Source organism: Pteropus medius, unplaced genomic scaffold (assembly GCF_902729225.1).
Source record: "Pteropus medius unplaced genomic scaffold, Ma_sr-lr_union100, whole genome shotgun sequence".
Lineage (NCBI taxonomy): Eukaryota > Metazoa > Chordata > Mammalia > Chiroptera > Pteropodidae > Pteropus > Pteropus medius.
In genome coordinates this window covers 1,073,024-1,097,343 of record NW_024348304.1, presented here as the reverse complement: position 1 = coordinate 1,097,343, position 24,320 = coordinate 1,073,024, and the positions used below count along the sequence as shown (strand labels likewise).

Here is a 24,320-nt window from a genome sequence, read left to right as displayed (position 1 = left end):
TGGCGGATCGCCCCAGACACACTACCCTCCCTCTGCCCTGGCCGCCCCTCCTCCTCCCGCCCGGCTTTCTGAGCCCCTTTCTTTCCCGAAGCAGAGACCCTCCGCACCTCCTCCCGCCCGGTCCCTGGGCGCCTGTGAGATCCGGGGAGCCGTCCATGGGAATGAACAGGACGCGCTCCCTTCCCCGCCCCCTGCGCACCAGCGGAATGCTCCGGGGCGGGCGGGACAGCCCCCTCCCCAGGGGCGCAGCCGTGAGGATGGGATGGCATCGCGCGGTGGTCTCATCCCGAAAGACGAGACGGGTGGATGCGGGAGCGGACATGCGCACAGAGCCTGGCCTGCCGAGGGCGATCGCTCGTTATTGTTATTCGTTACTGTTTTTTAAGAGTGATCATAAGGCCCTCGCTCTCGCTGAGGACTGTTTATATTTGGTTTTGATTTTATGTCAGTCTCTCATTTCAGTGGTTTCAGAAAGTGGAAACACCAAAAAAGTATTAATTCCTCACAATAATTCTGCATGTGGCATTGATCAGATGTCAAAAAGATGCTGTTATTTTACCAAGTTTTAACCCATGAACTTGTCGAAGGCTTGGGTCTTGTGAAATGTCCTCATTTACCTCCGTCTGGCTTCTTAAAGTTCAAAAAACTTGGCAACATAATTAATTATGGTCCCAATTCCCATTTTCAATCTAAACCTGTATTTAGGATTATATTAAAGTATCCCATCTTTTATCCTTTCAAAGGGACTCTGGTGAGTTTAAATTCTTGGGGATGGGTCAACTGGGAATGAAGGGCTCAGAAGTTTGAGAAATTAGTACTATTTCAGATTCATCTAAAAAATCTTTCTTTTAAAGAAAGATATTACAAGTGCTTTCTCTGCACAGTTCTTAACTTCAATGAATGTCCTTAATCTTTACCACACGCTCGAAACATAACAGCTTGCAGCTTTGTGTGTATTATTGTTTTCATTTTTATGTCAGGACGTTTTATTCATTAAACCTGTGTCGAAGCCACAGGCTCAGCGTGGCAGTAACACTCTGTTTTAATTAGTAACTATCATAAAAAAGAAGCTAGAAACTCTGTAATGGGCCTAAATTGCTATGAATTATGTGTGGTTTAAATTACGCCTTTATTTCAACAGAAATGAAACCATGAATATAAAACATCTTTTAATCACTTGCAGATACAGCTTTTATCTCTTAAGATGTAACAAAAGATATAATTGAAAAGTATCCTCTTAAGAATGAGGGCAACCCCCGCCGTCAGCTTATTAGTCCTGGATCTGTCGAACGTTCATGTGGTCCAGTATGAATGTGAGAAAGTGAACAGTCACGTTCCAACCTGGCAAACCGAGCCGAGGCGACGCTGCATTCCCAGGGGCCGCAGTGGGTCAGCCTTCGGAAAGTGAACGGGACGGCGTTGTGAGCCCGGCGATTCAGATTTTAGTTTCTCACTGGGATTTACTGACCAGGCTCTCTGTGTGGTATGGGGAAAATATGTGTTGTAAAACTAACAAATTATTTGAAATGAAAGGGGAAAAGGTAGAATTAAAATGTATCTGTTACCTTCCTATGCTCGTTTCTACAGTAGTTTGCTTCACTCTTTTGAGAGGTCGGAATATTTATTCTAAAACTGTTTTTGTCGTGATGGTGGTTGGGACAGGACTTTTTCATTTTGCTTGATGGATGAGTAGGTGGAAAGGAAGTGATTATGCCTGAATTAACAGATAGCACAGGAGTAGTGTGAATTTCACATTATCTGCGCCGATAAAAATTAGTCTCTCTTCCTTAGTTTTCCCTGTGTTAAGATGGTTGATTCTAGTGACGAAGAAGTGCTTTCTCACACTTTTTCGCTCCGTGTCTTCGTGTGGGTCTTGCTCAGGGGAGCCATGCACCCATAGTAGCATGAGTGAACCTTGCCGGGGTCAGTTACCATCAGCTAGTCACCAGAAAGCATATCCCATCATCATCTGTATTGGCTCGAAGGCAAGCATAACCTACAAAACCATTCATATCATTCATTTGACCTTGAAACACTATCTAGAACCTCTAAATATTTATTTTGGAATGATCATTCTGAAGAATATAATTTATTTCCCCCCTGTTGACTCACAGTCATTTAATAGAAGCAACAGCTAAGCACGTTATAGCTGAATAGTAAATCATACCAAATCTTTGCTTTGAATACTGATTTCAAAATTGTAGTCCTCTGATATTTACTCCATTTCAAAAATACTCTGCAATTTGTACCCTAAAGTTAGACTAAATTCTGCTATATTTTTCTACTCTATCTACAAATGCAAACTGACACCCAGGATGCATGCGGTCATGCTTCTCTGTGTTAGTTCCCACATAGGAAGAAAAGTAAATACTCTGCTGTTGTTGTTATTGTTGAAAAGAATCACATAATATGACATGGAAAAAAACAAAACTGCCAATATTTCATTGCACCACGTGGTCGTGTGCTGACTATAAAGTCTGTTGTATTTCTGGGAAAAGCCATGCCATGAAAGTGCGAGTCTGTTTCTTTGGATTCACGTGTCTCTTGCCGCTTCTGAGCTGACACCTGACATTTGCTGTTCTGTAGCTGGCCAGTGCTCAAAGCAGGTGTATCCCTGGCTCCTTACTTCTTAAGCACACTTCCTTAAACCTGAAGATGCTATATCCACGCCCCCTCCCTTCCCTTTGGTATTTCACTAACAACTGCAAACCAACAAATTCATGCGTTTTGGTCTTTTGAAATATTTGGAAAATGTGAAATGTGTAATATCAATTCACCCAAAATAAAAAAAGGCGTTCCTTATATTGCATTTTAAAAATTGAGAATTATGTGTTTGATCAGTATAGAATAAAAGTGAACTGGCAACATGTTTCTCAGATTTTTCCCTTTGAGATGAAGAGACAGATTTGACCATAAAACAGCTGAATATCGGGTCCTATTATATCAATTTTGTAAAGAACTCACTGAGCTAGATTTGATTTAAACTTCACTCTAAAGTCCACAGACTTCAAGTTTACCAGTATAGATACTTCCCAGGTCACACATCATTATTCCTTCAATAATTTCCGGATCCTTTGGAAATGGATTTATTTTAATAAGTTGGCGAATAGTTTTTGCTTTTCTTTTGCTAATTTCTTTCTGTAACAGATTCGAACATGACATATTTAATTTCATGTATTTCTCCAAAGTATTTACTTTTAGTTTCACTTGTGAAAACAATCTTTAAAAAAGAAAAATGGCAGAATATATATTAATTTCTCAAATGTCTCCTTTATTTTTTGAAAGAATTTGCTGCTTTTACATAGTTATGAGAAATAAAGAAGCATTTTTAGAAATAATGGGGTTATATAAAGTTTGGAAGGAACTCAATAAAAACATGATTACGTAAGATCGGAAATCAGGTCATTTGAGTGGCTCTGTTAGCCCCTGCCTCTGCAGTGTGATGTTAAACATAAGAGCCAAGTAACAGAAATCGAGTTAGCAGCATGCATCGTGTCTGTCTTCCAGTTGGGACAATTTCAGCCACTGTCACACACTGTGGTGACTGTGTGAAGTAGAGAGTGACTCTACAAGTTTCTGTCTCTTAACGTTTTTTTCTCCTTAACAGTAAATCAAGAAAAACTCCCTCTCCTTCCAGCTGCGTGCTCAGAGAGCACTATTCCACAATCTAAAGACAGAGCCAAAAAATATGCGCTACATTCAAATAGGTTTTTATCACAATTAAAAATCTCGGTAACTACATCTTGTTCTCTGAGGCAATGTCCTAATATACAGAGATCTAGATAAAACATGAGACTGCGATTTATCATTTTCTAAGATAAGTAGTAAAAATTAAACTCAGAAGGATTTAGAAAGTGTGACATCTTGTTTTTTGAAATCACCATGAATATTTTCTAAGTTAAGATATAGAAACCATGAACAAGTGTTTATGGGTAAAGGTAAATAATACCATATCTGGACAGCTGACAAACAAAATGAGGGGTAACTTTGTGGTGCTTACTTGAAAATATTATGTCAGAAAAGGAAAAACTAGTGCAAAAGGACTTGATTTATTTAGGATTAGTTTCTCCATCTTAGGTGCTACAAGTGTGAGGAGCCTCCTGGAGTATAGACGGGTACAGTTTGTAGTTAGCGCATTACAGTGAAAACCACAGCAATCTACGTGAACCTGGAAGATGACTTTGATTACCCTCTTTTGTTCAAGTGACATGTACTCTCAGCCCATAGGCATCAACAAGTAGAACACATGCATTTTATTCCAGTAATAAGATGTGTTTCTGATTAAATGGTCGGTCTTACCAAAAACACCAACAGCCACACACACGTAAACATAAATGTACTTGATCCATTTCAGTTACCTTGTTTAAAATACATTTAAAGACAACAAATACATTTTTAATCATAGGGATACACTTGATTTAAATCTAAATATTATTCATATGTTGATAGTGTTCAATAAATGTTGTAATTTCATATTAAATCATAGCTGTCACTAAAACTTACCGATATTATCAAAAGCTTCACATTGAGAAGGATCCAGAAGTCACTGGATCCAGTAACTGAAGAGAGATTCGTTGCCAGAAGTGGTGACAAAGATCAGATATAGCAGTGCCAGCTGGAGTACCTGGCAAACTGAGAAAAGACACTGAGCTGTTTGCTTCCCGAGTCTCAGATAACTCAGTTCTGGGGGAGCCTTCAGAGTCTGCTTAAATGTGCTATAACAAAGTATTACCTTTCCGTGGAAAAATAAGACTGCCTCTTAAATGGGAGGTAAAATTTTAATACCCTGAGGATGGCAGTGGCACTATTAATTAACCACACTAGTGGATGAACTAATAGGCAGGTCCCGTGAGAGATGATTTCAGAGGTATCGGGGAAGGCAACCTGCCCCAAGGCCTCTCCTGGTAGTAAAACACCATCTGTAGAAAGACGATTTTTCATTGTTAAAGTAATTTTTTTTTTTCAGTGTCCCCTAGAGATAGGAAAATCCCCCTGGGATGGGAAAGAGGGTAAGCTGATGTCAGCTGACATCTTCCAAAGATGTTAGTAGCTGGGTAATGCCAGGCTGGAATGAGGCCAGCGTAAGACAGACTGGGAGAGAGGCGTGATGGCTGTCTTTGGGTCTTTTAGCCTCTCCTTTGGACAGCCTATTTTCCCTATCTACCTGCTCTTCATTCTCTTCCTCTGATAATTGATTCTCAGTTTCTGTACTCTAGTGTAAATTACACCCTCAGGCCAGCTTCAGAGGGGCAGCACTTAGAAAGATGCCATTTCTAGTTGAATTTGCTCTGCTGTTGCAGTCTCGAAATTCTTAATTTTTGAACAAGAGGTCTTGCACTGAGCCCCACAGATTTTCATGTTGCACTGGATCGCACAGATCAGGGGACTCACCTTCACTCTACCTTGGTGTGCATTTAAAAAGACATAGAATCTTGATGTCGAGGAACTGGAAAGGGACATTCGAGATCATCTTCGCAAGGTTAGGTCCGATGAATATTTGTATTTAAAAATTTGTTTTTTAAGTAATGTGAAAGATACAGGATGCGTTTTTAAGCACTCGAGGTGGAGGTTTCCCATCACCTCTAAAATCGTACTGAACAGGTACCCGGCTTCTGATGGTACCAGTCTAGTAAAGCGGAGGTCTCTGAAAGGGACTGTCCTCTTTGCCTCATTATGGTCCACAGATATCTCATTATGATGCAGGGAGAAAAATGCCCAGAGGTATGCTTATATTTTATCTCTAAAGTAGAGGAATAAGTTTGGTTAATATTCTTGAATATATCTATTGACAAAGGCATTCTTACTCAGCATATCAGACGGTCATCGAACAATAAAAAATGACAGAGGTGACAGCTTCTGTAAAGTAAAAATAACACAAGGTGAAAATAATGGCATTCTAATCAGCTCTGACAAGAAGTCAGCCCTGCCCACAGATTCACCAGAAAAAGATTTGAAGTATACAGTTTCATCCATTATGAAAAACTATGATATTCATCCCAGTCTAGGATGCCTTAAGTTATTTTGTATATATGAAATATATATTTTTTAATCTCAATTCTAAGAGATTTAGAGATAACGCATTACAGAGCCAGAGGTCTTAAAAGGAGGTGAACAGGAAGCTTGAAACAGTTCTCAGATAAATCAGTCACTACTGTCTTCCAGAGTATTCTTAGTTATTTATATAAACACTTCATAATTCCTGTTACGAATGCATACATATTAAATTCCATTATGTTCTGAAATTTTCGGTATTCTAAGAGTTAAGAAATGTCATCCAACTTTCTTAATTTCACATAAAATACATGTCGTATTACATTTTGAAATTTTTATTTGGAATTTTATCGATTTTCAGTCAAGTCATCAGTTATTAATATATTTAAGATGTTCCTGTGCTTTGAATTTCACATGTGAATGAGATGATTCTATTAATAATAGAATATTATTAATTTAATAGTAGAATAATAGATTATATTAATTTATTAATAATGGTACACCTTTGCATAACCCACCCTTGTTTGCAAGGCAGTTTCACATCCGTCATTGTCCCTAATCGTCACAGGAAGCCGTGGAGGAAGGCATTATATCTTTCTGTTCTTGAGAAATCCACAAGCCAGTTTCAATTAAGAGACTTACCTAAACTCACAAACTTTTAAAACAAAGTGATAACTCTTTGGTTTCAGAAGTAAAATTGATAGAAATATCTAATGAGATTAATCGTCAGATTCATTTGCAAGGACACACTGCTTAGATTTTTTTTTATAGTTTAATATTAAAAAATACCATTAGCTACATTCACAAGGCCTTAATTATAAGCTGCTTATGTGCTAAATATTTGTTTGTTTTGGTAATAGTTAACTTATTAGGGAATTTTTTAGAGGAAAATGATTACACTTTTCCACTTTTAAATCAATATTTAAGGCTACGTCTAAACGACTTGTCTTTGAGAGTAAAAATATTTTGGTTTGAAATAACACAAAGCACTAGCAGTGATAAATAATGCCCACACCTGTCCTAGGAGGTTCAAGACATGTTTCAGTCTCTGTGTCTCTGAAAGTTCTGGTATAAGCCTCTCCTAACTCCCCACAGACGTTCACACACATCCTACCGGACTCACAAAAGGCACACTGGTTTGTCACTGTGCTGTATCAAGTCTACAGAGAACCATGGATTCGACTCTTGAAGGCAAATCTCTTTTTCTTTCTTCATCTCTCCTCTTAATTTGTCAGCTGACCAGCCATTCAAATCTGAGTGTTCAAATGCCCTAAGATACACCATTTGTTGAATGTGTGTATGTGTGTGTGTGTGTGTAAGAGAGATGGACAAAGTCATTGCCATACTTTGGAGACAAGTTGTCCAGCAATGGAAATAATAAAACTTGTTTTCTTCAGTAAGTAGAGTTTAATAAGAAAATTAGGGATTAGAAAAATGAGTTCTAAATTATTGGTGACATATAACCTATTATGATTTTGAAACATATTCCAAGTATGTACGGTAGGTACAACATTAAAAAATCAATAAGCTGTAGAATCTTTTTAAATTAACAGTCGTTCATAGTAACTCAGCTCTGTAGTTATTCCATTATTCCGTTTCGGGGAGGTAAGATTTGAAGTTAGATCACTTCTAAGATTTTTAAAATAAATCATCTCCCCCTAAACTGGACAAAATCATACATTCCAATGGAATGATGAGAGCTATTATAGATGTAGATGATGTGACATTCCAAATATTCTGAAAGTTTAAAGCCCTTTGAAGCATAGTGAGGAATAAGTCAGTTCATACAGTGAGAGTGCTTTACACACACACTCATACTGACACTTCAGCCCCCAGTTCAGTCTGTGATTGGAAAAGTCTCTACATTCAGAGTCGATTCACACTTACAAAGCAACACCAACAAAGAGGCGGTTTCGAAGCATCCTGTGATCTGGGCAGCTTGTCTGTGTGATGCCCACAGAGCATTGTTGACCCCCAACTGCAGCCTTTCCTTAATGCCTCCCTTTAAAAAATTAAGGAAAAAAAAACGTAATAATAAAGCACCTAACTATATATCTTCTTTGGGGAAAGGGATGAAAAAATTTTGAGTTTGAATTCCCGTATGGGTCAGCATTGTGTGGTTTGGCATCTCTCTGTTCATTATGGATTTATGTGCTCATATTAATTTTTATCATTTCCTATGGATGCTTTGTTAAAAGTGGCTGTGGGATCTGTTCACATTGTCTGCATTTTGAGTGTCCTGTTCTTTAATCATCTTTTAATCCAGAAATAATAATGCAGAACATCCCGGGAACTGAGCCTGATCCTCAGCTCTCTAATCTCGACACGCGCATCATAAATCCTTTGCTAGATCTACCTCGCAAACAGTCTGAGCACACTCACCTTTGAACCAGTTTTAATCCAGTTTTGTTTACTGAACGATGCCGATGTCCTCAGATATGGCGCATCAAGGCTAACAAAAACAATATTGAGTTTCCTACAGGTTGGGTGATTCTTTTTAAAAACCCAACGTCTCGGCCTTTCCTCCGTGTTTCTAGTTAGTCTCTAACATCTGTTTTAAGAGCAGGTCAAAACTTGTGTCTTTGGCCGTTGAATGAAATTTCGCAGCTACTCTGAGAAGCTAATTTATACTATTTGTAAAGAAATAGAACCTATGTCACTGTTAAAAGAGCATTCGCGTCCATTGTTTTTAATCTCACGATGATCCCGGGAATAATTGTCTCCATTTTGAAGATGAGGAAACTCGGACCCAAAGAAATGAAGAGACTTGTTCAAAGTACGAAAGCCAGTCGTGGTTTTAGTCAAAACTTCTTCAAGCTGAATCTTCTTACTCTAAGTCCAGTGATCGTTTTCTGTTTCAATTCTGCAGCCTTTGAGCTGTCACAGCACTTGGATGATCGAATGAATGAGTGGGACGCACTCAGCTCAGACACGGGACAGGAGGGAGGTTGAGATCTGGAGAGAAACGGAAGTGGCACACTAACCATCCTTTCTGCTGAGTTTTCCAGACTACCAGTTTGTCAGGAATCGGTGTCCTTGGAGAATATTATGTCATCTCTCCAAAGATGTGGCTCCTCTAAGTTAGCAGTTTGTTTTTGGCCTTGGATTTCTTAAAAAGGGATGGTAGAAGAAATACATATTCAAAAACCGTCACTTAACTTCTTTTTACAAGGACAAGACAACTACATTCTCATGTGCCCCCACCCCGCTTTTACTGTTTTTCTTCTTTCTGGAAATAAGAATAGTTTAGAGTTTAACCATTTTAACTACGCAAGATCCCCAGTACGTCTTTCTCACTCATCCATCTTTGGGTTATGTTGTTTCAATTTCAGTTACTTTTAAATTTCTGGAGATGGAAATCCGAGGGGTGCTAGTTTGGTCACTGGACTGGAAGACACAGAGCTCCCCAAGTGCAGTCCATGGACTGTCAGCATCCCGTCTCCTGGGAGCTTGTTAGAAAGGACGGGGCTCGAGGCACCCGGACCCGTTGAGCCAGAACCTCACTGCAGCAGGAGATCTGGGAGAGCCAGGTGCTCATGTGAGTCTGAGGGGGCCGATCTGTGCCGTCCCCGTTCCCAGCTCAGGACGGGCCCCACCAGACCCGACTGTACGTGTTTCCATGGGGAAGAAACCCGACGCTACTCTCACCATGATGTGTGGGGTTCATAAGGGCAGAAGGATGAGTCCTATACCAGCCCCTCCGGGCCAGTTAGCATGCATGGCAGCCACACCAGCAGATGTCCACGTGTTCACCTCCAAGGACTGAATATGGACTTCCCAACGTTTTAGGTTTCACACCTATCCTAAGGTTAGCACTTCTAAAAGTATCAGAAGCATCCATAACTTATCTCCCATTTAGCTTATATTATGTCTCGGGAAACAAATTCCAGAACTCAGCAACGGGAGTCAATTTTATTATTTTCGTTTTCATTCATTCATTCCATACCTGCAAAAGGTCACGAGCCTCTGCTTGGTGTTGGCCTCCGTGACCCGCGTCGCGACTGTCGCAATGGAGATAAAGAGGGGTCCCTTTCTACCCTGGTGATCTCCAGAATACGGGCAAACAGTTTTAAATGGTCTACGACAGAAGTGTGAGCGTAGCAAAGTTCACAACTGAATTTCCCGGTGGTCGGAGATGCCCGAGTCTTTGAGAATGAGTAGGAGTTTGCCACGCAGAGAAGCGGCAAAGGCATGCTGGCCACAGAGGAGGCCTGGGCGGAGGCCGGGGGGCCCTGCCGGGAACGGGGAGCAGAGTGGGGGAGTCGGAGGAGGTGAGTTAGGTGGAGTGAGTAGAGACTGGGGATATAGGGCCTCGTGGGCCATGGTCGTCTTCCTCTGGGTCATGGGAGGCCATCTGAGTTTTTTGTTGCTGTTGTTGTTGTTTTGTTTTGTTTTTTAAGCCCAAAAGCAGAACAGATATTTGTTAAGAGCATCCGCACTGTTCACAGTGATGGAGGAGGGACGTGGGGAATGCGCGAGCCGTGAGCGAGGGGCGGTATGCGGCCGACTCGAGGCTTGGGCGGTGTGGGTGGTGAACAGAGCGTTCGAGAGAATGTGTGGCAGGTTCGATGGGCAGGACTTGCCGGGTAACAGGACATGGGACTAAAAGAGCAGACGTCGGGGCGACACGGGCGTGTCCTCTTCTCGGGGGGCAGCTCAGATTGACCTTCGGCGGCCTGGCCAGGAGCTATGTGACCTTTCAGTTGACAAACCTGGAGACCGAGGCCCCGAGGGGGGTTGATCTGCGCACGTGGCAGTGGCACCTGGGCATTCCGGCCCAGATCTGGGTTCGGCCAGGTGCCGAGGCTGCGCCAGGGCACACCGCTGTGGGGGGTCAGGGGTGCCTGGGCGCCAGCGCGAAGCTGGGTCTGGAGCTAAGCAGCAGCCCTGGGCCTTGACGGACAACCGCCTGACTGCGCTGCACAATCCGGAGATTTTAGGGTTTTTTCTGATGGGGGAAATTGCCGATTACCTTATTCTCTGTAAGCTTCTCGAAAGCCGTAGAATTAAGCAAATATTTATTTAGTGCCCACTTTGTGCAGGAACTGGAAAAGTGTACGAAGGGGGTGTAAAGTTGAGTAGAAGGTAATTTCTGTTTCAGGTTCACCGACTTGCGTAGACCGACGTTACGTAAGCCTCGCGAAGGGCCGCTTTTTAGGGACAAGAAAAAAAAAATATGAAAATAGCTCTGACGAAGACAGAGCTGAGGAAGTACCATCAACATCGGTTCCGGTTTCGTTCGATTCTGCCTCACCTGCCTCCGAGGTCCCCAGGGGACACTCAGTGGCGCTCCCTGCACGCGAGTGCACGCTGGCAGTGTGCAGAGGGGACACGGACCATCGAGGTGACACCACGCTGCTGCAGCCCCGTGAAGCACCTCTGGACACTTGGCAGCTTTTTTGGGGGGTGGATCTCACTCCGGAAATTCAGGAATCGCCCTTCCTCTCTCAGACACCTTCTCCTTTTTAAACTGTTCTTTTCAGCTTAAGGGCTTTGTCAGGTAAGTCTTGATTTTCCTGAGCTCTCATCGCCTTCCCAATAACCCCGCCACGCGGACTCGCCCGGCCCGAGCGCCTCTAATCCCTCTCCCCTCTGATGATGCGCCTTAAAGCATCTGGCGTCTCCGCCCGCTCCCCCAGCACCCCTGGGTTGAACACTGGCCAGGTGTTCCTCACCTGATGTGCCTGTCACAGCCTCAGTGAGTCAGCGCCTTGTCTCCGGTCCCCTTGGCTGGCCGGTGGTCCCTCATGGTGGCTGAGGGTCACAGTGAATGCACAGGTGCTTCCCTCTGCCTCCTCAGATTCCTCGTCTGTGAACAGTGCCTTCCAGTCCCAACACCGTGGCTCTCCAGGGCTCACTGCTGTCCGTGCGAGTCCCTGCCGAAATGCCACTTCCCGAGGGGGCCCTTCCTGATCCCTGAGCCTGTCGGGTCCCCTCCCCTACCCAGTGGCTCCCTCCCAGCCTCTCCGCCCATTTCACCGTGCTCCTCGTCCCCACCCCTGTCCCCCGCTGACGTGTGCGCACGCCACTGCTGGCCTGCGGTATTCGCGGACCCCGGGCGGAGCCCGCAGGGTAAACACCCGTGGGACCAGCCAGTGAACTCTGCACCTCCGAAACGCCTGCTCTGTCCGCATAAGTTCCTGTTGTCACCTGCCTCGTTGATGAGTTCTGTTTTTACGGCATCGTTAGGAGCCGGGTGGCAGATTCCTTTGGTGGTGACTTCACGGAAGATGCGGCCCCATGCGTTCCGCAGACATCGCTGGCAGCGCATCGTAGCGGTTTTTAAAAACAGGTTTGCCGTGCGAACCGGACCATCGTTGAATTTGAGTAATTCGTGTACCTGGTTTTGTTAGGGCGGTGAGTAGAACTACACAAGCCTCTTGTATTTGGAAGTTCCTTGGAGCAGGTAGTAGGCATTACCCGGGATTGATGGGCAGTGCGTAGACGCCCGAGGTGGTCGCTGACGGTCGAGTGTAGACGCCGATCGCTTTTTAGGATCTCTTGCTCCTGCTCTGGCACTTTGTTAGGCTTCTGGTTTCAGCCTTGCCGTCACTGACACACACCCAGTCGTGGTCTCAGTTCGGGAGCTGAGGGGTCGTTCAGTCTGGTCCATCGGTCAGAAGCACGCCCCAGGCCTAGGGCACCTCGGGGCCTCTGCACCAGCCGCTTCTCTGTCCGGATGGCTCTTCCCCTTGCTCGTCTATCAGAGTCAATGACATGTTCTCCCAGAAACCCTCTCGAAATATCCCGCCTACAGTGGCCATCACCACACTCTTCCAAACAGGCCTGTTTTAATTCCCTGCACAGCCGTGAGTACCAGCCTGTGGTGTCCTCTTACTACGTGTCTGCCTGTGCCCAGACTGTCACCCCACTGGGACGTCCCTTCGCGAGATCGTCACCAACCCTAGAAGAATGCCCGGCATGTAGCAAGGACTCATTACATGTATGTCGACTAAAAAACAGCGCACGAGTGAATAGACTGACATTATTGGATTCTGTTGGCCGGATCTGTAAGTTTTGTCTTTATAAGAAGATGATAAACTCCTGGGATATTTTTAGCCCTCGAATCGCCCGGTCATTTGGAGTATCCGGTCAGTGCTTAGCAAATTCCTATTCTCGTGATGTTCAGCCCTTTTGACCATATTTCGTTTCGGGCATCCTGGGGAATCTGTGGAGCATCTTACTGAATAGTCTCCTTCCTCGCTGAAAATAACTATGAAGACATCACGTGTGTGATGGGCGAGCTGTAGTGAACCCACAGCGACTCGCGTCTAGAGGCCCGGCGACTTTTCCGGGCAGTGAGAGCTGGGCTTGCTCGCTCCCTGAAGCCCACGTCGAAGTTCCTCAGCCCTCGCAACGCATCGCGGCCCACCCCCCACCCCCCCACCGGGGTGAACCGACAGCGGCGACCGTCGAGTTCACTGTCGCGTTCACGCAAGGGGCGGACACGTTTCCGTCAGCGGAGGCTGGTTTCTGGACGCTTCTGTCCTTAGCCAGTTCCTCGTCTTACAGTGAGACAGAGAGGGGCCCGCGTTACAGCACAGACCCTTGAGAAGGTCGGTTTCTGTCTCCCGCCAGCTTTCGAAAGAGACATGAGGTGGCCCTTGTGTGTGTAGGTTCCCAGCCTCGGGGTTCCTTGGAGAACACCTGGGCGACAGGCGGGCCGTTCTGACAGCCGCGGGGGCTGTGCTGACTCTCGGTCTGTGGCTTTTTCCCCACTGAACCCGGCTCCCTAACCATGGGGTGGCGGGTGGAGGATTTTGTGTGGGAAGGAGAGGCAGGGCAAGTAATGACCTTTGAAAAGTAGCCCCTCCGGAGGAAGAGGCTCCTTGCTCTAGACTTCGTGGTCCTTTCCCGTGGTCGTGGACATGACATGCGACTTTAGGGCACGGGAATGCCAGCGGTTGCCAAGAAACCATTAGACAGTTATCTTTGCACTAAGTTTCCCCACCCTTTATAAAGGTGGATTTCGCTTTCACGAACCTTCACGGTGAGTTCCCTACTGATCTCTCTCTCTCATCTCTGTACAAGAATTTTTTCTTCTTCGCTGCCTCCTAGACCGTAAGCACCTCCAGAAGAGAGGATGTTCGTAATCCTGGCCCCCTGTTCAGTGTCTAGTGCATGGGAGGAGCTCCGGTGACATCTGTTTGGCTCGTACCGATGCGGTGCCACCTCTGTGCCCCAGCTCTCTGCCCACCCCAGCTTCGTCTCCGTTCCCCAAACTCGGTTCCTCCTTCTCCCGTCTGCTACTTCCTCTCGGAGTCCTGCCCTGTGACCACCAGCTCTCGGCGACTCTTCATGCCAGCTCTGTCAACCCTCCTCATCCGAGCCACGTCTTTCCTCTGGCGTGTGTTACCTTACGCTGCGGGGCACTTTTATGCATAATTAATGTCCACGCAGCTGATCATAAGCAGTATGGACGCACATTAAATACCTTTACGCTTTTAGTGCGTTTTGGGGTGTTACGCACAGCAGGGACACACTGTCTGTCAACCACGACAGTTCACGTGTCACCGTCCGGGCCGACGCATCCCGTCGCAAGGTGCTACTGGTGTGCTGCCTCGTCCCACTGAGCTAAATCCCAGCAGAGGGCGGGGTGTGCAGTTTGTCGGCTTCACACAGGACGTCATCTTCCTTTCGTCGCAGATCAGCAGGAAATAAGGCTCAGCTGCCAAACTAAAGTAAGAAAGGCGACTGAGCGTGTCGATCCAGGACGCGCTGGCTTCTCCTCAGACAGTGAGAGTCGTCCCAGCGGCCTTGGTGGCACGTCTTGAGGACATTTTGACAGGAGGAGGACACTCAGTATTTTGTTCCAGTTTTACGGGGCGTTATCTAGATTTCTTTTGAATTTATTCCATCTTCTAAGCGCATCTTAGGGTATCTACTCCTTCCTTTAGTAAATGGGTCTGGGCTTCCTGGATCGAAGACCACTCTGCCTTGAGTGCGTTTAGTTTGGCCACGTCCATCGGTCATTATTCTTTTTACTGGCGTTACCGCTGGTGGGAACACAGGGTGACTAACTTTAAAGTCTGCTCCTCTGACGAGCTGTTCTCGCTCTGCAGGCTTGACCGTCTTTTAAGATCGGAGTGCCCGAGCCTTGTCCCCACTGCGAACCTCGAGGACAAGAGGGCCGGGAGGGGATGGCAGCATGGACACTGTCCAGAACTTTGGCGTGTTTTCATTTTACATCGTTTTTTTCATAGTAATTTAATTTCCTTCCAGAATGAAAGCTGGCGATCGTTTAGAGAAATGGCAGGGGAGGTGGGAACCCCCGCAGCCGACATGCACGCGAAGGTCTGTAATTCGCGGATTTTTGCCGTAAGAAACTCCGAAACCCTCCGCAGTCACTCGTCCCCGGACACAGCGGCGGGGAGAGAGCTTCGGGCCCGACGCTCGCTCTGCTCCCTGGGGCCGTAGGAGTCGGCATCTGGCAGCCGCAGTCCCGGTGACGGTGGGACTTCCTTTTCAAATACGGAAGGCCACCTAACTACCATACGCTCGGTGGCCCTCAAATTTCCACCCACAGCAGAGGGGATTTCTATATTCCTAAGAACGATCGACCGATTTCTACCAAAATGTTCACCGTTCGCAAAAGACAGCAAAACAAAACGGCTTCTGGGAATTCAGCTTTTTTTTTTAATGGCAAAAGCGTCCGCCTCGAAGGTCCCGGCCGTGCGAGCCGAGCGTTTCGGTGGGACAGTGCACAGACAGACCCCGCAGCTCACAAAGCAGGTCGCGGGGGACACGGGGACGTCCCTCCCACCAAGGCCGCGCTCCCCCGTTCGCAGCTAGATCAGATGCTTCAGATTTACTGTCAGATGTTGGCGTGGCTGAGTCGAACGGGAAAAATGGCCTTGAGTTTAAAAATAGAAGTTGAAAGACTAAATATTTGCACTTAGAAAGGAAAAGAAAATAACAGACATGTCTGCGGCGGGCCGTCGCTGAAACGATCCTCGCGGAATCATAATCGCGCAGCGTCCGCGCTCCGTGGACAGTAGATTTCACATATTCCAGAAGCGTTTGCCTCACGTGGAGTCAGAACGCCCAGCCTCCTTTTCGGGTCATTATAAATTTACTTCATGTTCGCAGCCTGGACGCGATGGGGGGCACTGGATGGTTTTTTAAGTGAATCTTAATGACGCGACGGTGTTTTTAATTGTATACGTCGCATGGCATATTTATACAGATGACTCTGGCCTTACTTAGTGACGTTGACACGCAGTATCTACTGGAGCTTGATGACATTTTTAATAAATAAGTTCCTATGTTGCCGCAAGGGTCTTGCAGAGCCTCGGCGATTAGTGGCAGAGGGAAGCCGGGGACGAGTGACTGCGGAGGGTCACGGTACCCACAGGCGGGTACAGCTGTCGTCTGCTGTTCCGAGGGCCGGCCAGAGGCGAGAAAGGCCACGATACCTTTCCTTTACGAAACATCTTCTGTTCGGGGAGCCTTGGACAGTCACATGAAAACCCAAAAGAACCTTTTAGTTACCAGATTTATGACTTCCTCACATTAGCGAGATAATACAACCAAAAAGAAGGTGATAAATACTAAAGGCAAGCTTTTCGGTGGTTGAGACACTTCCCTCCTCTTAAGATGCTCACTTACGACTTGTGGTCAAATCTATTTAATATCTCTTTTAAAGAAGTGAAAAATAAACCAGGTTCACTGACCCATTATCATTGTTTACAACATTTCAAATAATACATTTTTATTCTCACTAAGTGAACCAGTGGATTAACTGAGATGGTAAACCGACTAGCCGGTCTCATGTGATTGAAGATAAATTTCACGAAATGGCAGTAGTGGGGTTGCTGGAGACACCCCGAGACAAGTTTTATTTGCTTCTGGGCACGGCGTGTTTTTTGTGGTGCTGGGGGGCTAGCTGATACATTGGTAGATTATTCAAGCGCCTTAATTTTTTCTTGCCTACGGTATGACCACTTTACAATTCTCAAGTATTTCCACCGGATTGTGGAAGAAAGGTAAGCCAGGTCAGTGTAACCATTTATTTTAACGACATTAACAGCTCCATAGAATAAAAACTTCAAGTTAATGCTGAAAGTCTCAGGGTCGTTCGTCCATTTTCAGTTGTCCATCAGCTGCTCTGCTCCCTGCCCCTTACGGAACAATAAAAGTGCGATCTCTTCACTGGCATTTCTCTGTAAGCCCCTGCAGGTGACGCACCTGCACCTTCCCCTGGGGCCGGGGGGACAGAGCCCAGCGGAGGGGGTGAAGTGAGTAGGAGAAGCATCCCCTCGTACAGCCCTGCGACATGCATAAAACAACCCTAAAGACCTAAAACGTTTCTTACTCTCCACCCCTGAGCGTAGTGTCTACCCGCTCACCAGGAAGGGAGCAGCATGTATAAAAATAAATGTTTACAGGTAGAAGCATCTTCTTCTGGATCCACTGCTCATTTACCTTTCTTTACTCTAAAATCAACTAATTGGACTCATTAACGCTTCTAGTGTGGCCTTAAGTGTGTGTGTACATATCATATACGCTAATTATACTTAAAGTTATTTAATTTTCAGTGCCCAAATCTATCTCTCTCTCTTTTTGTAAGTAGAGAACACATGGTTAATCTTTGGACAATTTCAAAAACAATTTCTCCTTTCAACCTAGGATACGTTGGCATTCCAAAAGATAAAACTCATTGACATCACCAATAATCTGGATTATTGATCATCTATAGTAAGAGTGAGGCATGTCAAACCATTAGGTCATTTTGCCTTCCTTACTCCTGTCGTGGGAGCATCGAGGGAGTTTGCCGACTCCGAAGAAGGCCTCTGACCACCTGGACAACACCCGAGTGTTAGGTTAGCACGTGTACGCTTGGCCCGCCAGAGCTTTGCAGTCAAAACAGTCAGAGTCAACCTCTCGGTAAAAGGACATCGCCTAGTTTTTCTAGGCTGTGAGTAACTGTGCACCGAAGCTGATTGATCGGCCTAGTGAAACGAAATATTTGGAATCATCCTAGCAACTTTTCTGCGGGAACTAAACCCTGATCTTAGAAAGATGACAAGATTTCTTGCTATACAGATACGTTTCGCAGATGATGAACCAGATGCCCGGGACAAAAGAAAGAAATGCTGAAAGAGAAGTTCTGAGAAATGTTATTTAATTTAAACTTTAAATCTAGATAAGCTCTGGATACCTAGAAGTAACAAAAAAATGAGAGGGAAGTTACGCTGTTAGGGGACACTCCTATAACCTTGGAAGAAAAGGCTATTCTTCAGACCGCCTGACTCGAGGCTCATTCTTGAGAAGAATGTCTTTGCAGTTATTTAAGTAACTAATTATTAAGCTGAATGTCTGAGACAGAATATTCTATTGGTAGAGAAAATATCAATAAAATCTTAAAACCATCCTTTAAGCAATATCTAAATAAAGCTTTAAATTGGCATCATTGAATGTAAGTTTTAAAATATGCACAATATATCTGCGTGATAGTTTTTTGATTAGCTATATTAAAAATGTATTTTTTAAAATACATTTGTTTTAAAAAAATTCTGCCTATAACCTGATCAAATTGAATAAATGATTAACTTTCTCTAATAACTGACTACATTTTCCCCAACAATAAATTAATGGTATTAAATAACGTTTTGGAAACTATTATCCTACAGAATATAAAGTCCTGTGTATTGCAGTTATACAAATTTTCTTCCAGTTTTATTGAAAAGTAATTGTCATACATCATTTTATAAGTTTAAGACATACAGCATGACGGTTTGACTTACATATATTGTGAAATGATTACCAGAATAGTTTCAGCTATCATCCATTTTCTGATATAAATACAATTAAAAGAAAGAAGAAACAAAGGGATCATACTTCTGTTAAACCTTCTCTGAAAAGTACGTTTCGCCCAGAGTTGATATAGCAATTAAAATGGTTAAAATGGCTTCAGAAGAAAAGATGTGGCCTGATAGAATTTTAGCTGGGGAAATCGATTTTAATAAAGACAGCAAAAGATAAAGTTGAGTCTCTTCCCTAATCTCAGTGAAGATGGAAATTTCAATAAAAATGTCTACCGAGCCAGTAAAGGAGATAAGCTAAGATAATTTAATAAATAACGCTCGGTGTCAAGAACTGTGAAGAGTTTGAAATTTTGACCTTCTTGGGAGCTATCAAGTTAGCCTGCCATTGTTTTCTGGATGCTAGCGGGCGTGAGATTCCTGGGTCAGAGATAAAGGACTTTCCTTTCTCAGAGCAATGGCAGAATCCACAGTATCATCATTTCCTTCCACTGGCCCCCTGAGAGGGCCAGAGGACACCGGCCCGTGTAGCGGGGTTTATTGTAGGAGAGAAGCCCTGAGCTTAGCGAACTCAGACCTTTTTATGATGGGCAGTGATCATGCCTGCTCTCTGCTCCACAGGCTTTGTCTCCTGAGGCTGTTCACTGCACAGACTCCTGGAAAAGATCATCTCAAACAGGGCTATGCATGGGGGGCCCATCAGTTTAGTCCACCATGTACGCCCCCATTTGTTCCAGGGGGCTCGCCGAGTTTGGAATTTGATCCATCCAGCCACCTTTTGTAGATATAACCCTTGTCTGCTGGCTCTAACTTGCATGAGGTCCCACCTAAAGCCCAGCTTCTCGTGGCTCTCACCTTGACGATCACCTGAGTGGCTGAGGGATAGCTTACTGAAGGACATGTAAAGAGGTCTGCTCTCATTCCTAAACTGTTAAGTGGTTGGAAAGAGTAGATTAGTGTTAGACTCCGAATCTTCATTAATTTTCAGAGTTTAGCGGTCATCTCTCCGAACCCTTCGGAAAATTGAGGGAGAGAGTAATTAGATGAATTGCCTAAGATCACACACCTAGTGAGGAGCTGAAACGGAAAAGTCAGAAAAGTCACGTGTCTTAGCTCTCAGTCACACTCGCTTACAATACGGCCGAGAAAGAAGATGGATGGGGCATAAAAGCCTTTGGTAGAAATCATTGTGGTTTTCTCGGAAAGATTACAGTGGATTCACGTTTGGGCTCTGCGGTCCGTTCCACCTGGATTCATAGTATTTCTCTATGTAAACGGAGGTTTATTTTTGTACCTACTTCCCAAGGTTATTGCGAGGCCTAAAGGCAATAACGCAGTTGGTGAACTTAGCACTGTGTTTTGCACGTAGTGACTCTCAGTTAGAGCAGGTGTTTTACATGGAAAACTGCAGAACGTGTGGCCAAAAAAAACCGGAAGAAGGAAGTTCGGTGAACTTTTTGAGCAAGCTCCTTTCTTGAACCTCATGAAAAAAGAAAAGCTTATTCCCTTCCAAGATATTTTTAGTTATATGAATCTACTTTTGATAGCACTCAAAGAAAGATAAAATTAGCCAAAAGATGGTTTAATTAGACGTGGCCTCAGAGCTAATAATGACTTGAGAAATAAAATTGGTGTTCGCTTCAAGTTATCGTAAATATTGGCATTTGACTCTCGCTATTTAAAGTACTTAAATATGAAAACACTGTATCTCTCTAAATGCTTTAATTCCCTGATGTATGTTGTCAGCGATAAGGCAAAACTATTTCTGACATGGTTCTTCCTGTGAGAAAAGAGGCACCAAATCCTCAAAGGAAATAGGGCTTTCACTAGTACTTGACCTTGAAAAGACCTGGTCTACCTGACACTTCCTGTTGGGGACCCTGAGACTCATAGAAGACGCCGTTCTCCCTATCACAATGGACAGTAGACGCCGATCCATAATGACTTATAGGCTCTTTGATGAAAGTCTGTGGCGACTGCCAAAAGGTAGCTCGGTGACAGTACTCTGCTGGAGGTTAATGACAAATGACATAAGTATACAGCGACTGTCCACTGGTTTCACTTGCTCTAAGGGTGGGGCTCCAGTACAGGGAAGGCTTCTGAACAAATGTCGTGAAGAGCTTGGTGATCTATAATACTTATAGACATGGGCAAGTAACTCATCTCGTGATTTTGGACGCGTTGCTTGACCTATGAGAAAGTTAAACTTTATCATCTCTAAAAACAAGTCTCTGATTTTTGAAAATCTGGTTTGGGGAATGAGGCTACTACTGTACATGTATGACGCTTAGTCAAATCTCAAGGAAGAATAAAATTAATTGCACAGCGGCCATTTTCCGGCTCTCGGTGGGTCTCTGACTTACATCCTGGTTCAGGCTTTGAGACGTTTGTGTGCAGGTATCTGCACTGACGGCACTGCCTTCTGCCATCGCGAAGTGGGGATCCGCTCTCTGAACACCGGGGACGTTAATGCACGAGGGGTCCTTTCGCTCCCAGATCTTTGTAATATCTGAAATTCTAATGAATTCATTATCAACTTCATGAAATGCTCAAAAAAAAAAAGTCAAACCCAGCAAAGTTGTTTTCAAGATCGCATGCATGGGTTCAAAATACATGATACAGCTCTAACTTTCTGTCACATCTAAAAGCGTTAACCCCGTAGAACTTTTGCAGCTGAGCCGGGTGTCTGCCTGCGGAACTGACGTGAGCCATTGTTTGTCACCCAGGATGGTGTCTCTTCAGTGGTGTCTGCTGTGGCTGCTGTTTCCGCTGAGCTCAAGGACCCAGAAGTTCCCCACCCGAGATGAGGAACTCTTTCAGATGCAGATTCGGGACAAGGCATTTTTTCATGACTCAGCGGTGATTCCAGATGGAGCTGAAATTAGCAGTTATCTCTTCAGAGACACACCGAAAAGGTACCTCCCTACATTACTGCCTTTATCCATAAGCTCATAAAGGACGCCTTGGAAAAAGAAGGTCCCCTTTTACACTGAGTTTAGATGATTTTCAGTGGACCTCTGAGTAGGAAAAAATGGTAGTGTGACTTCTACTCCCTAACTAGAGGCTCTGTGATTCTGGCCACTGGCGACTGTCTTTGGGGTGGAGAGGGCGACGTTTGCCTGTCTCACATTTTGGAATGATTCTTTTCTTCGCGACAGTGGGAAATGTCTAAGAAAGACTCTCTAGGATTAAAATATCAATTGAATACATATGATTCTTCAAGAGTTCGCATTACGTCGTATAAGGGTATTTCTGTGATCCATGTGTTAGGATTCTGAGTTAATCAAACCAGTGATTAGAAACGGACCCTGTTCATTTATCTTCACGCCAACATCAACAAACCGGGCTCACGTAATGCTTCTAAACACTTTGACCTTTAGGTTACGTATATCTTACAAATAAGTAAACGTCTATATGTTATCTTATGTATCATACAAACTGATTGTGTATAAAGTTACTTACTTTGCAGTGCCCAAACCCCTCTCTTTCATATTTCAAAACAATTTCTCCTTTTTGACCTGGGAGACATTGACATTCCAAAGGCTACAACTGTGTCACCCCATCAACAATCCGTTTTCCTAAGATCGAGGTGCATCAGACCAGTAGCTCAGCGTTCTCTAGTCACTCCAGTGATGATCAACAGTAACACAGGAGGGTGGCTCTCTCTCCTCCTCTGTGGCCTCGCGTGTCACCCCGCTGGTCAGTGAGTGACAGTGGGGAATCGGTTTTATCTCGGTCGGCGTGACCTCTGGTTTGGGCATCGTTTCTGTACGGCCCGCATGAAATTGTTTGTTTGAATGAATGTAACAGATGAGGAACTGACTCGTCCGTAAAATATAAAATAATTACGCACCTTCCCATGAGGATTATTAGGAGGAAAAGCCCAAAATGCAAGAGTGATAACGTCGAAAGAGGTTGCCGCCTGACCGCTTACGGAGGATCCGTCTGTGAAAACGGGGAAGGGCGCAGGCGGCAGCCCTAATACTTCACGTTTGTCTTAAATATCAGCCGAATTCTTGCCAGACACATTTTGCTTTTTGTATCATGTTGTCTCTTGAAACTTTTGAGTTCAGGCTGACGATTTAGATTCGGGAGTTGTTAGCATCCAGACGGTGAGAGCTCACACAGGTGTGAGCGCGGGCGGGCACGGCATGCGGGCACCACTGAACCCCTGCCTGGTTCAGCCCTCGCTGAGGCCGTGGGGATCAGCTGGGAGGAGGTGTCGTCTGCCAGTGGAGAGGACAGAGAGGAAGAGGCCCAGGAGGCACCATGACGGGAGGCCACACCTGCCCGCTCGTTGCCAGGGAAGCAGACGGCGGCAGGGGCTGGCTGGAACTGACAACCTTGTATCCTCGTGGGCGAGATCACAGACTTTGAAAGACAATTAAATGAAATCATCTAAGTCGTTCAGAGTAAGAATATGTAGCGTTGCTATAGTTAGGTCATATTTCTATTCTCCTTAAAGCCTTTTGAGGCAGAATGTTTTCATTTTCCTTAAATTTGTTTTAAAATCACTAGGTCATTTATTTCAGCAGCTCCTTTTAGTGATAGAGAAATGCGTCTTTCCACTGACACACAGGGACCTTTACTTTTTAGAAGTATTTCCTCCATGGCGATTACCCCTGCTGAGTGGGTCCGCTTCCCGCAGGTACTTCTTTGCGGTGGAGGAGGACAACACCCCGCTGTCAGTGACGGTGACCCCCTGCGATGCGCCTCTGGAGTGGAAGCTGAGCCTGCAGGAGCTGCCGGAGGGGGCGAGCGGGGAGGGCTCAGGTAAGCAGCCGCCGCAGGCCGGCCCGGCCCGGCCTCCGCACGCTCGGCCGAAAGGCTTACGAAACACACAGCCCTCCACACACAGCCCTCCGGGAGGCAGGATGCGCGGTGAAGCTGGAGATTTTGCGAGGCGAGGGGCACGGTGGGGCGTGGGGTGCGGGGATCTCAGATGACAGTGGTCTTGGTGGAGTAAGGTTAAGAGAGGCAGGTGTGAGGACCGGAGGAGGGACGTTTGGCTCCGCCGCTCGGGCGGTGGTCTGCGGTCCTGCCGTCCGGCCGTCCTGCCCGACATCTCCACCGGGCCTTTAAATCCAGCCGACGCCGGGGTGCTTCCCTCGGCTTCTGACGCGCTTGCCCCGGGGCGTGGTCTGCACACTGGCGCTGTGAAGGGCTCCCCCAAGCCCCGGGAGTCCGACGTGCAGCCGCGGTTAAGAACCCCTGATCTCTTGCGAATCGAGGGTGGAAAGGAACCGAGAGGCAGAAGGACGAGGACGGCGTGGGAGGCGCGGGTGGCTTCGGCCTTCCAGGGCGGCGCGGGTGACGGAGAGCAAGGAGCAAGGCGCGTGGACCCGAGAGAGTCTGCGGGAGGCCCAGGGGCGGCGCCGCCGCCTCTCAGAGGTGCAGCGACGAGGGGCCGTAGTAATTCGTGCACATGGGGAGGGATGAGACCCAGACAGGAGAACGAACAGCGTGTGACGGTCGCGTGCATCTCGCGGTTTAGGAGTGCGGAGCTCTCCTTACTCGCTCTCCTCCTGCAGGGTGAGCCGATCGGCCCCCCGCTGACCCCCGGCC

General features: G+C 45.6%; 1 protein-coding gene across 1 annotated transcript in view; it reads left to right on the top strand.

Moving 5' to 3' along the window:
* The first annotated feature begins 11,422 nt into the window (after nucleotides 1–11,422).
* Nucleotides 11,423–24,320, top strand: part of NDNF (neuron derived neurotrophic factor) — a 48,252-nt gene continuing 35,354 nt past the window's right edge. The window contains exons 1-3 of the mRNA XM_039879533.1: nucleotides 11,423–11,491; nucleotides 21,482–21,670; nucleotides 23,404–23,528. Coding sequence (XP_039735467.1) covers nucleotides 21,483–21,670; nucleotides 23,404–23,528 — 313 coding nt within the window. The 5' untranslated portion in view covers nucleotides 11,423–11,491; nucleotide 21,482. The remainder of the gene's footprint in view (nucleotides 11,492–21,481; nucleotides 21,671–23,403; nucleotides 23,529–24,320) is intronic.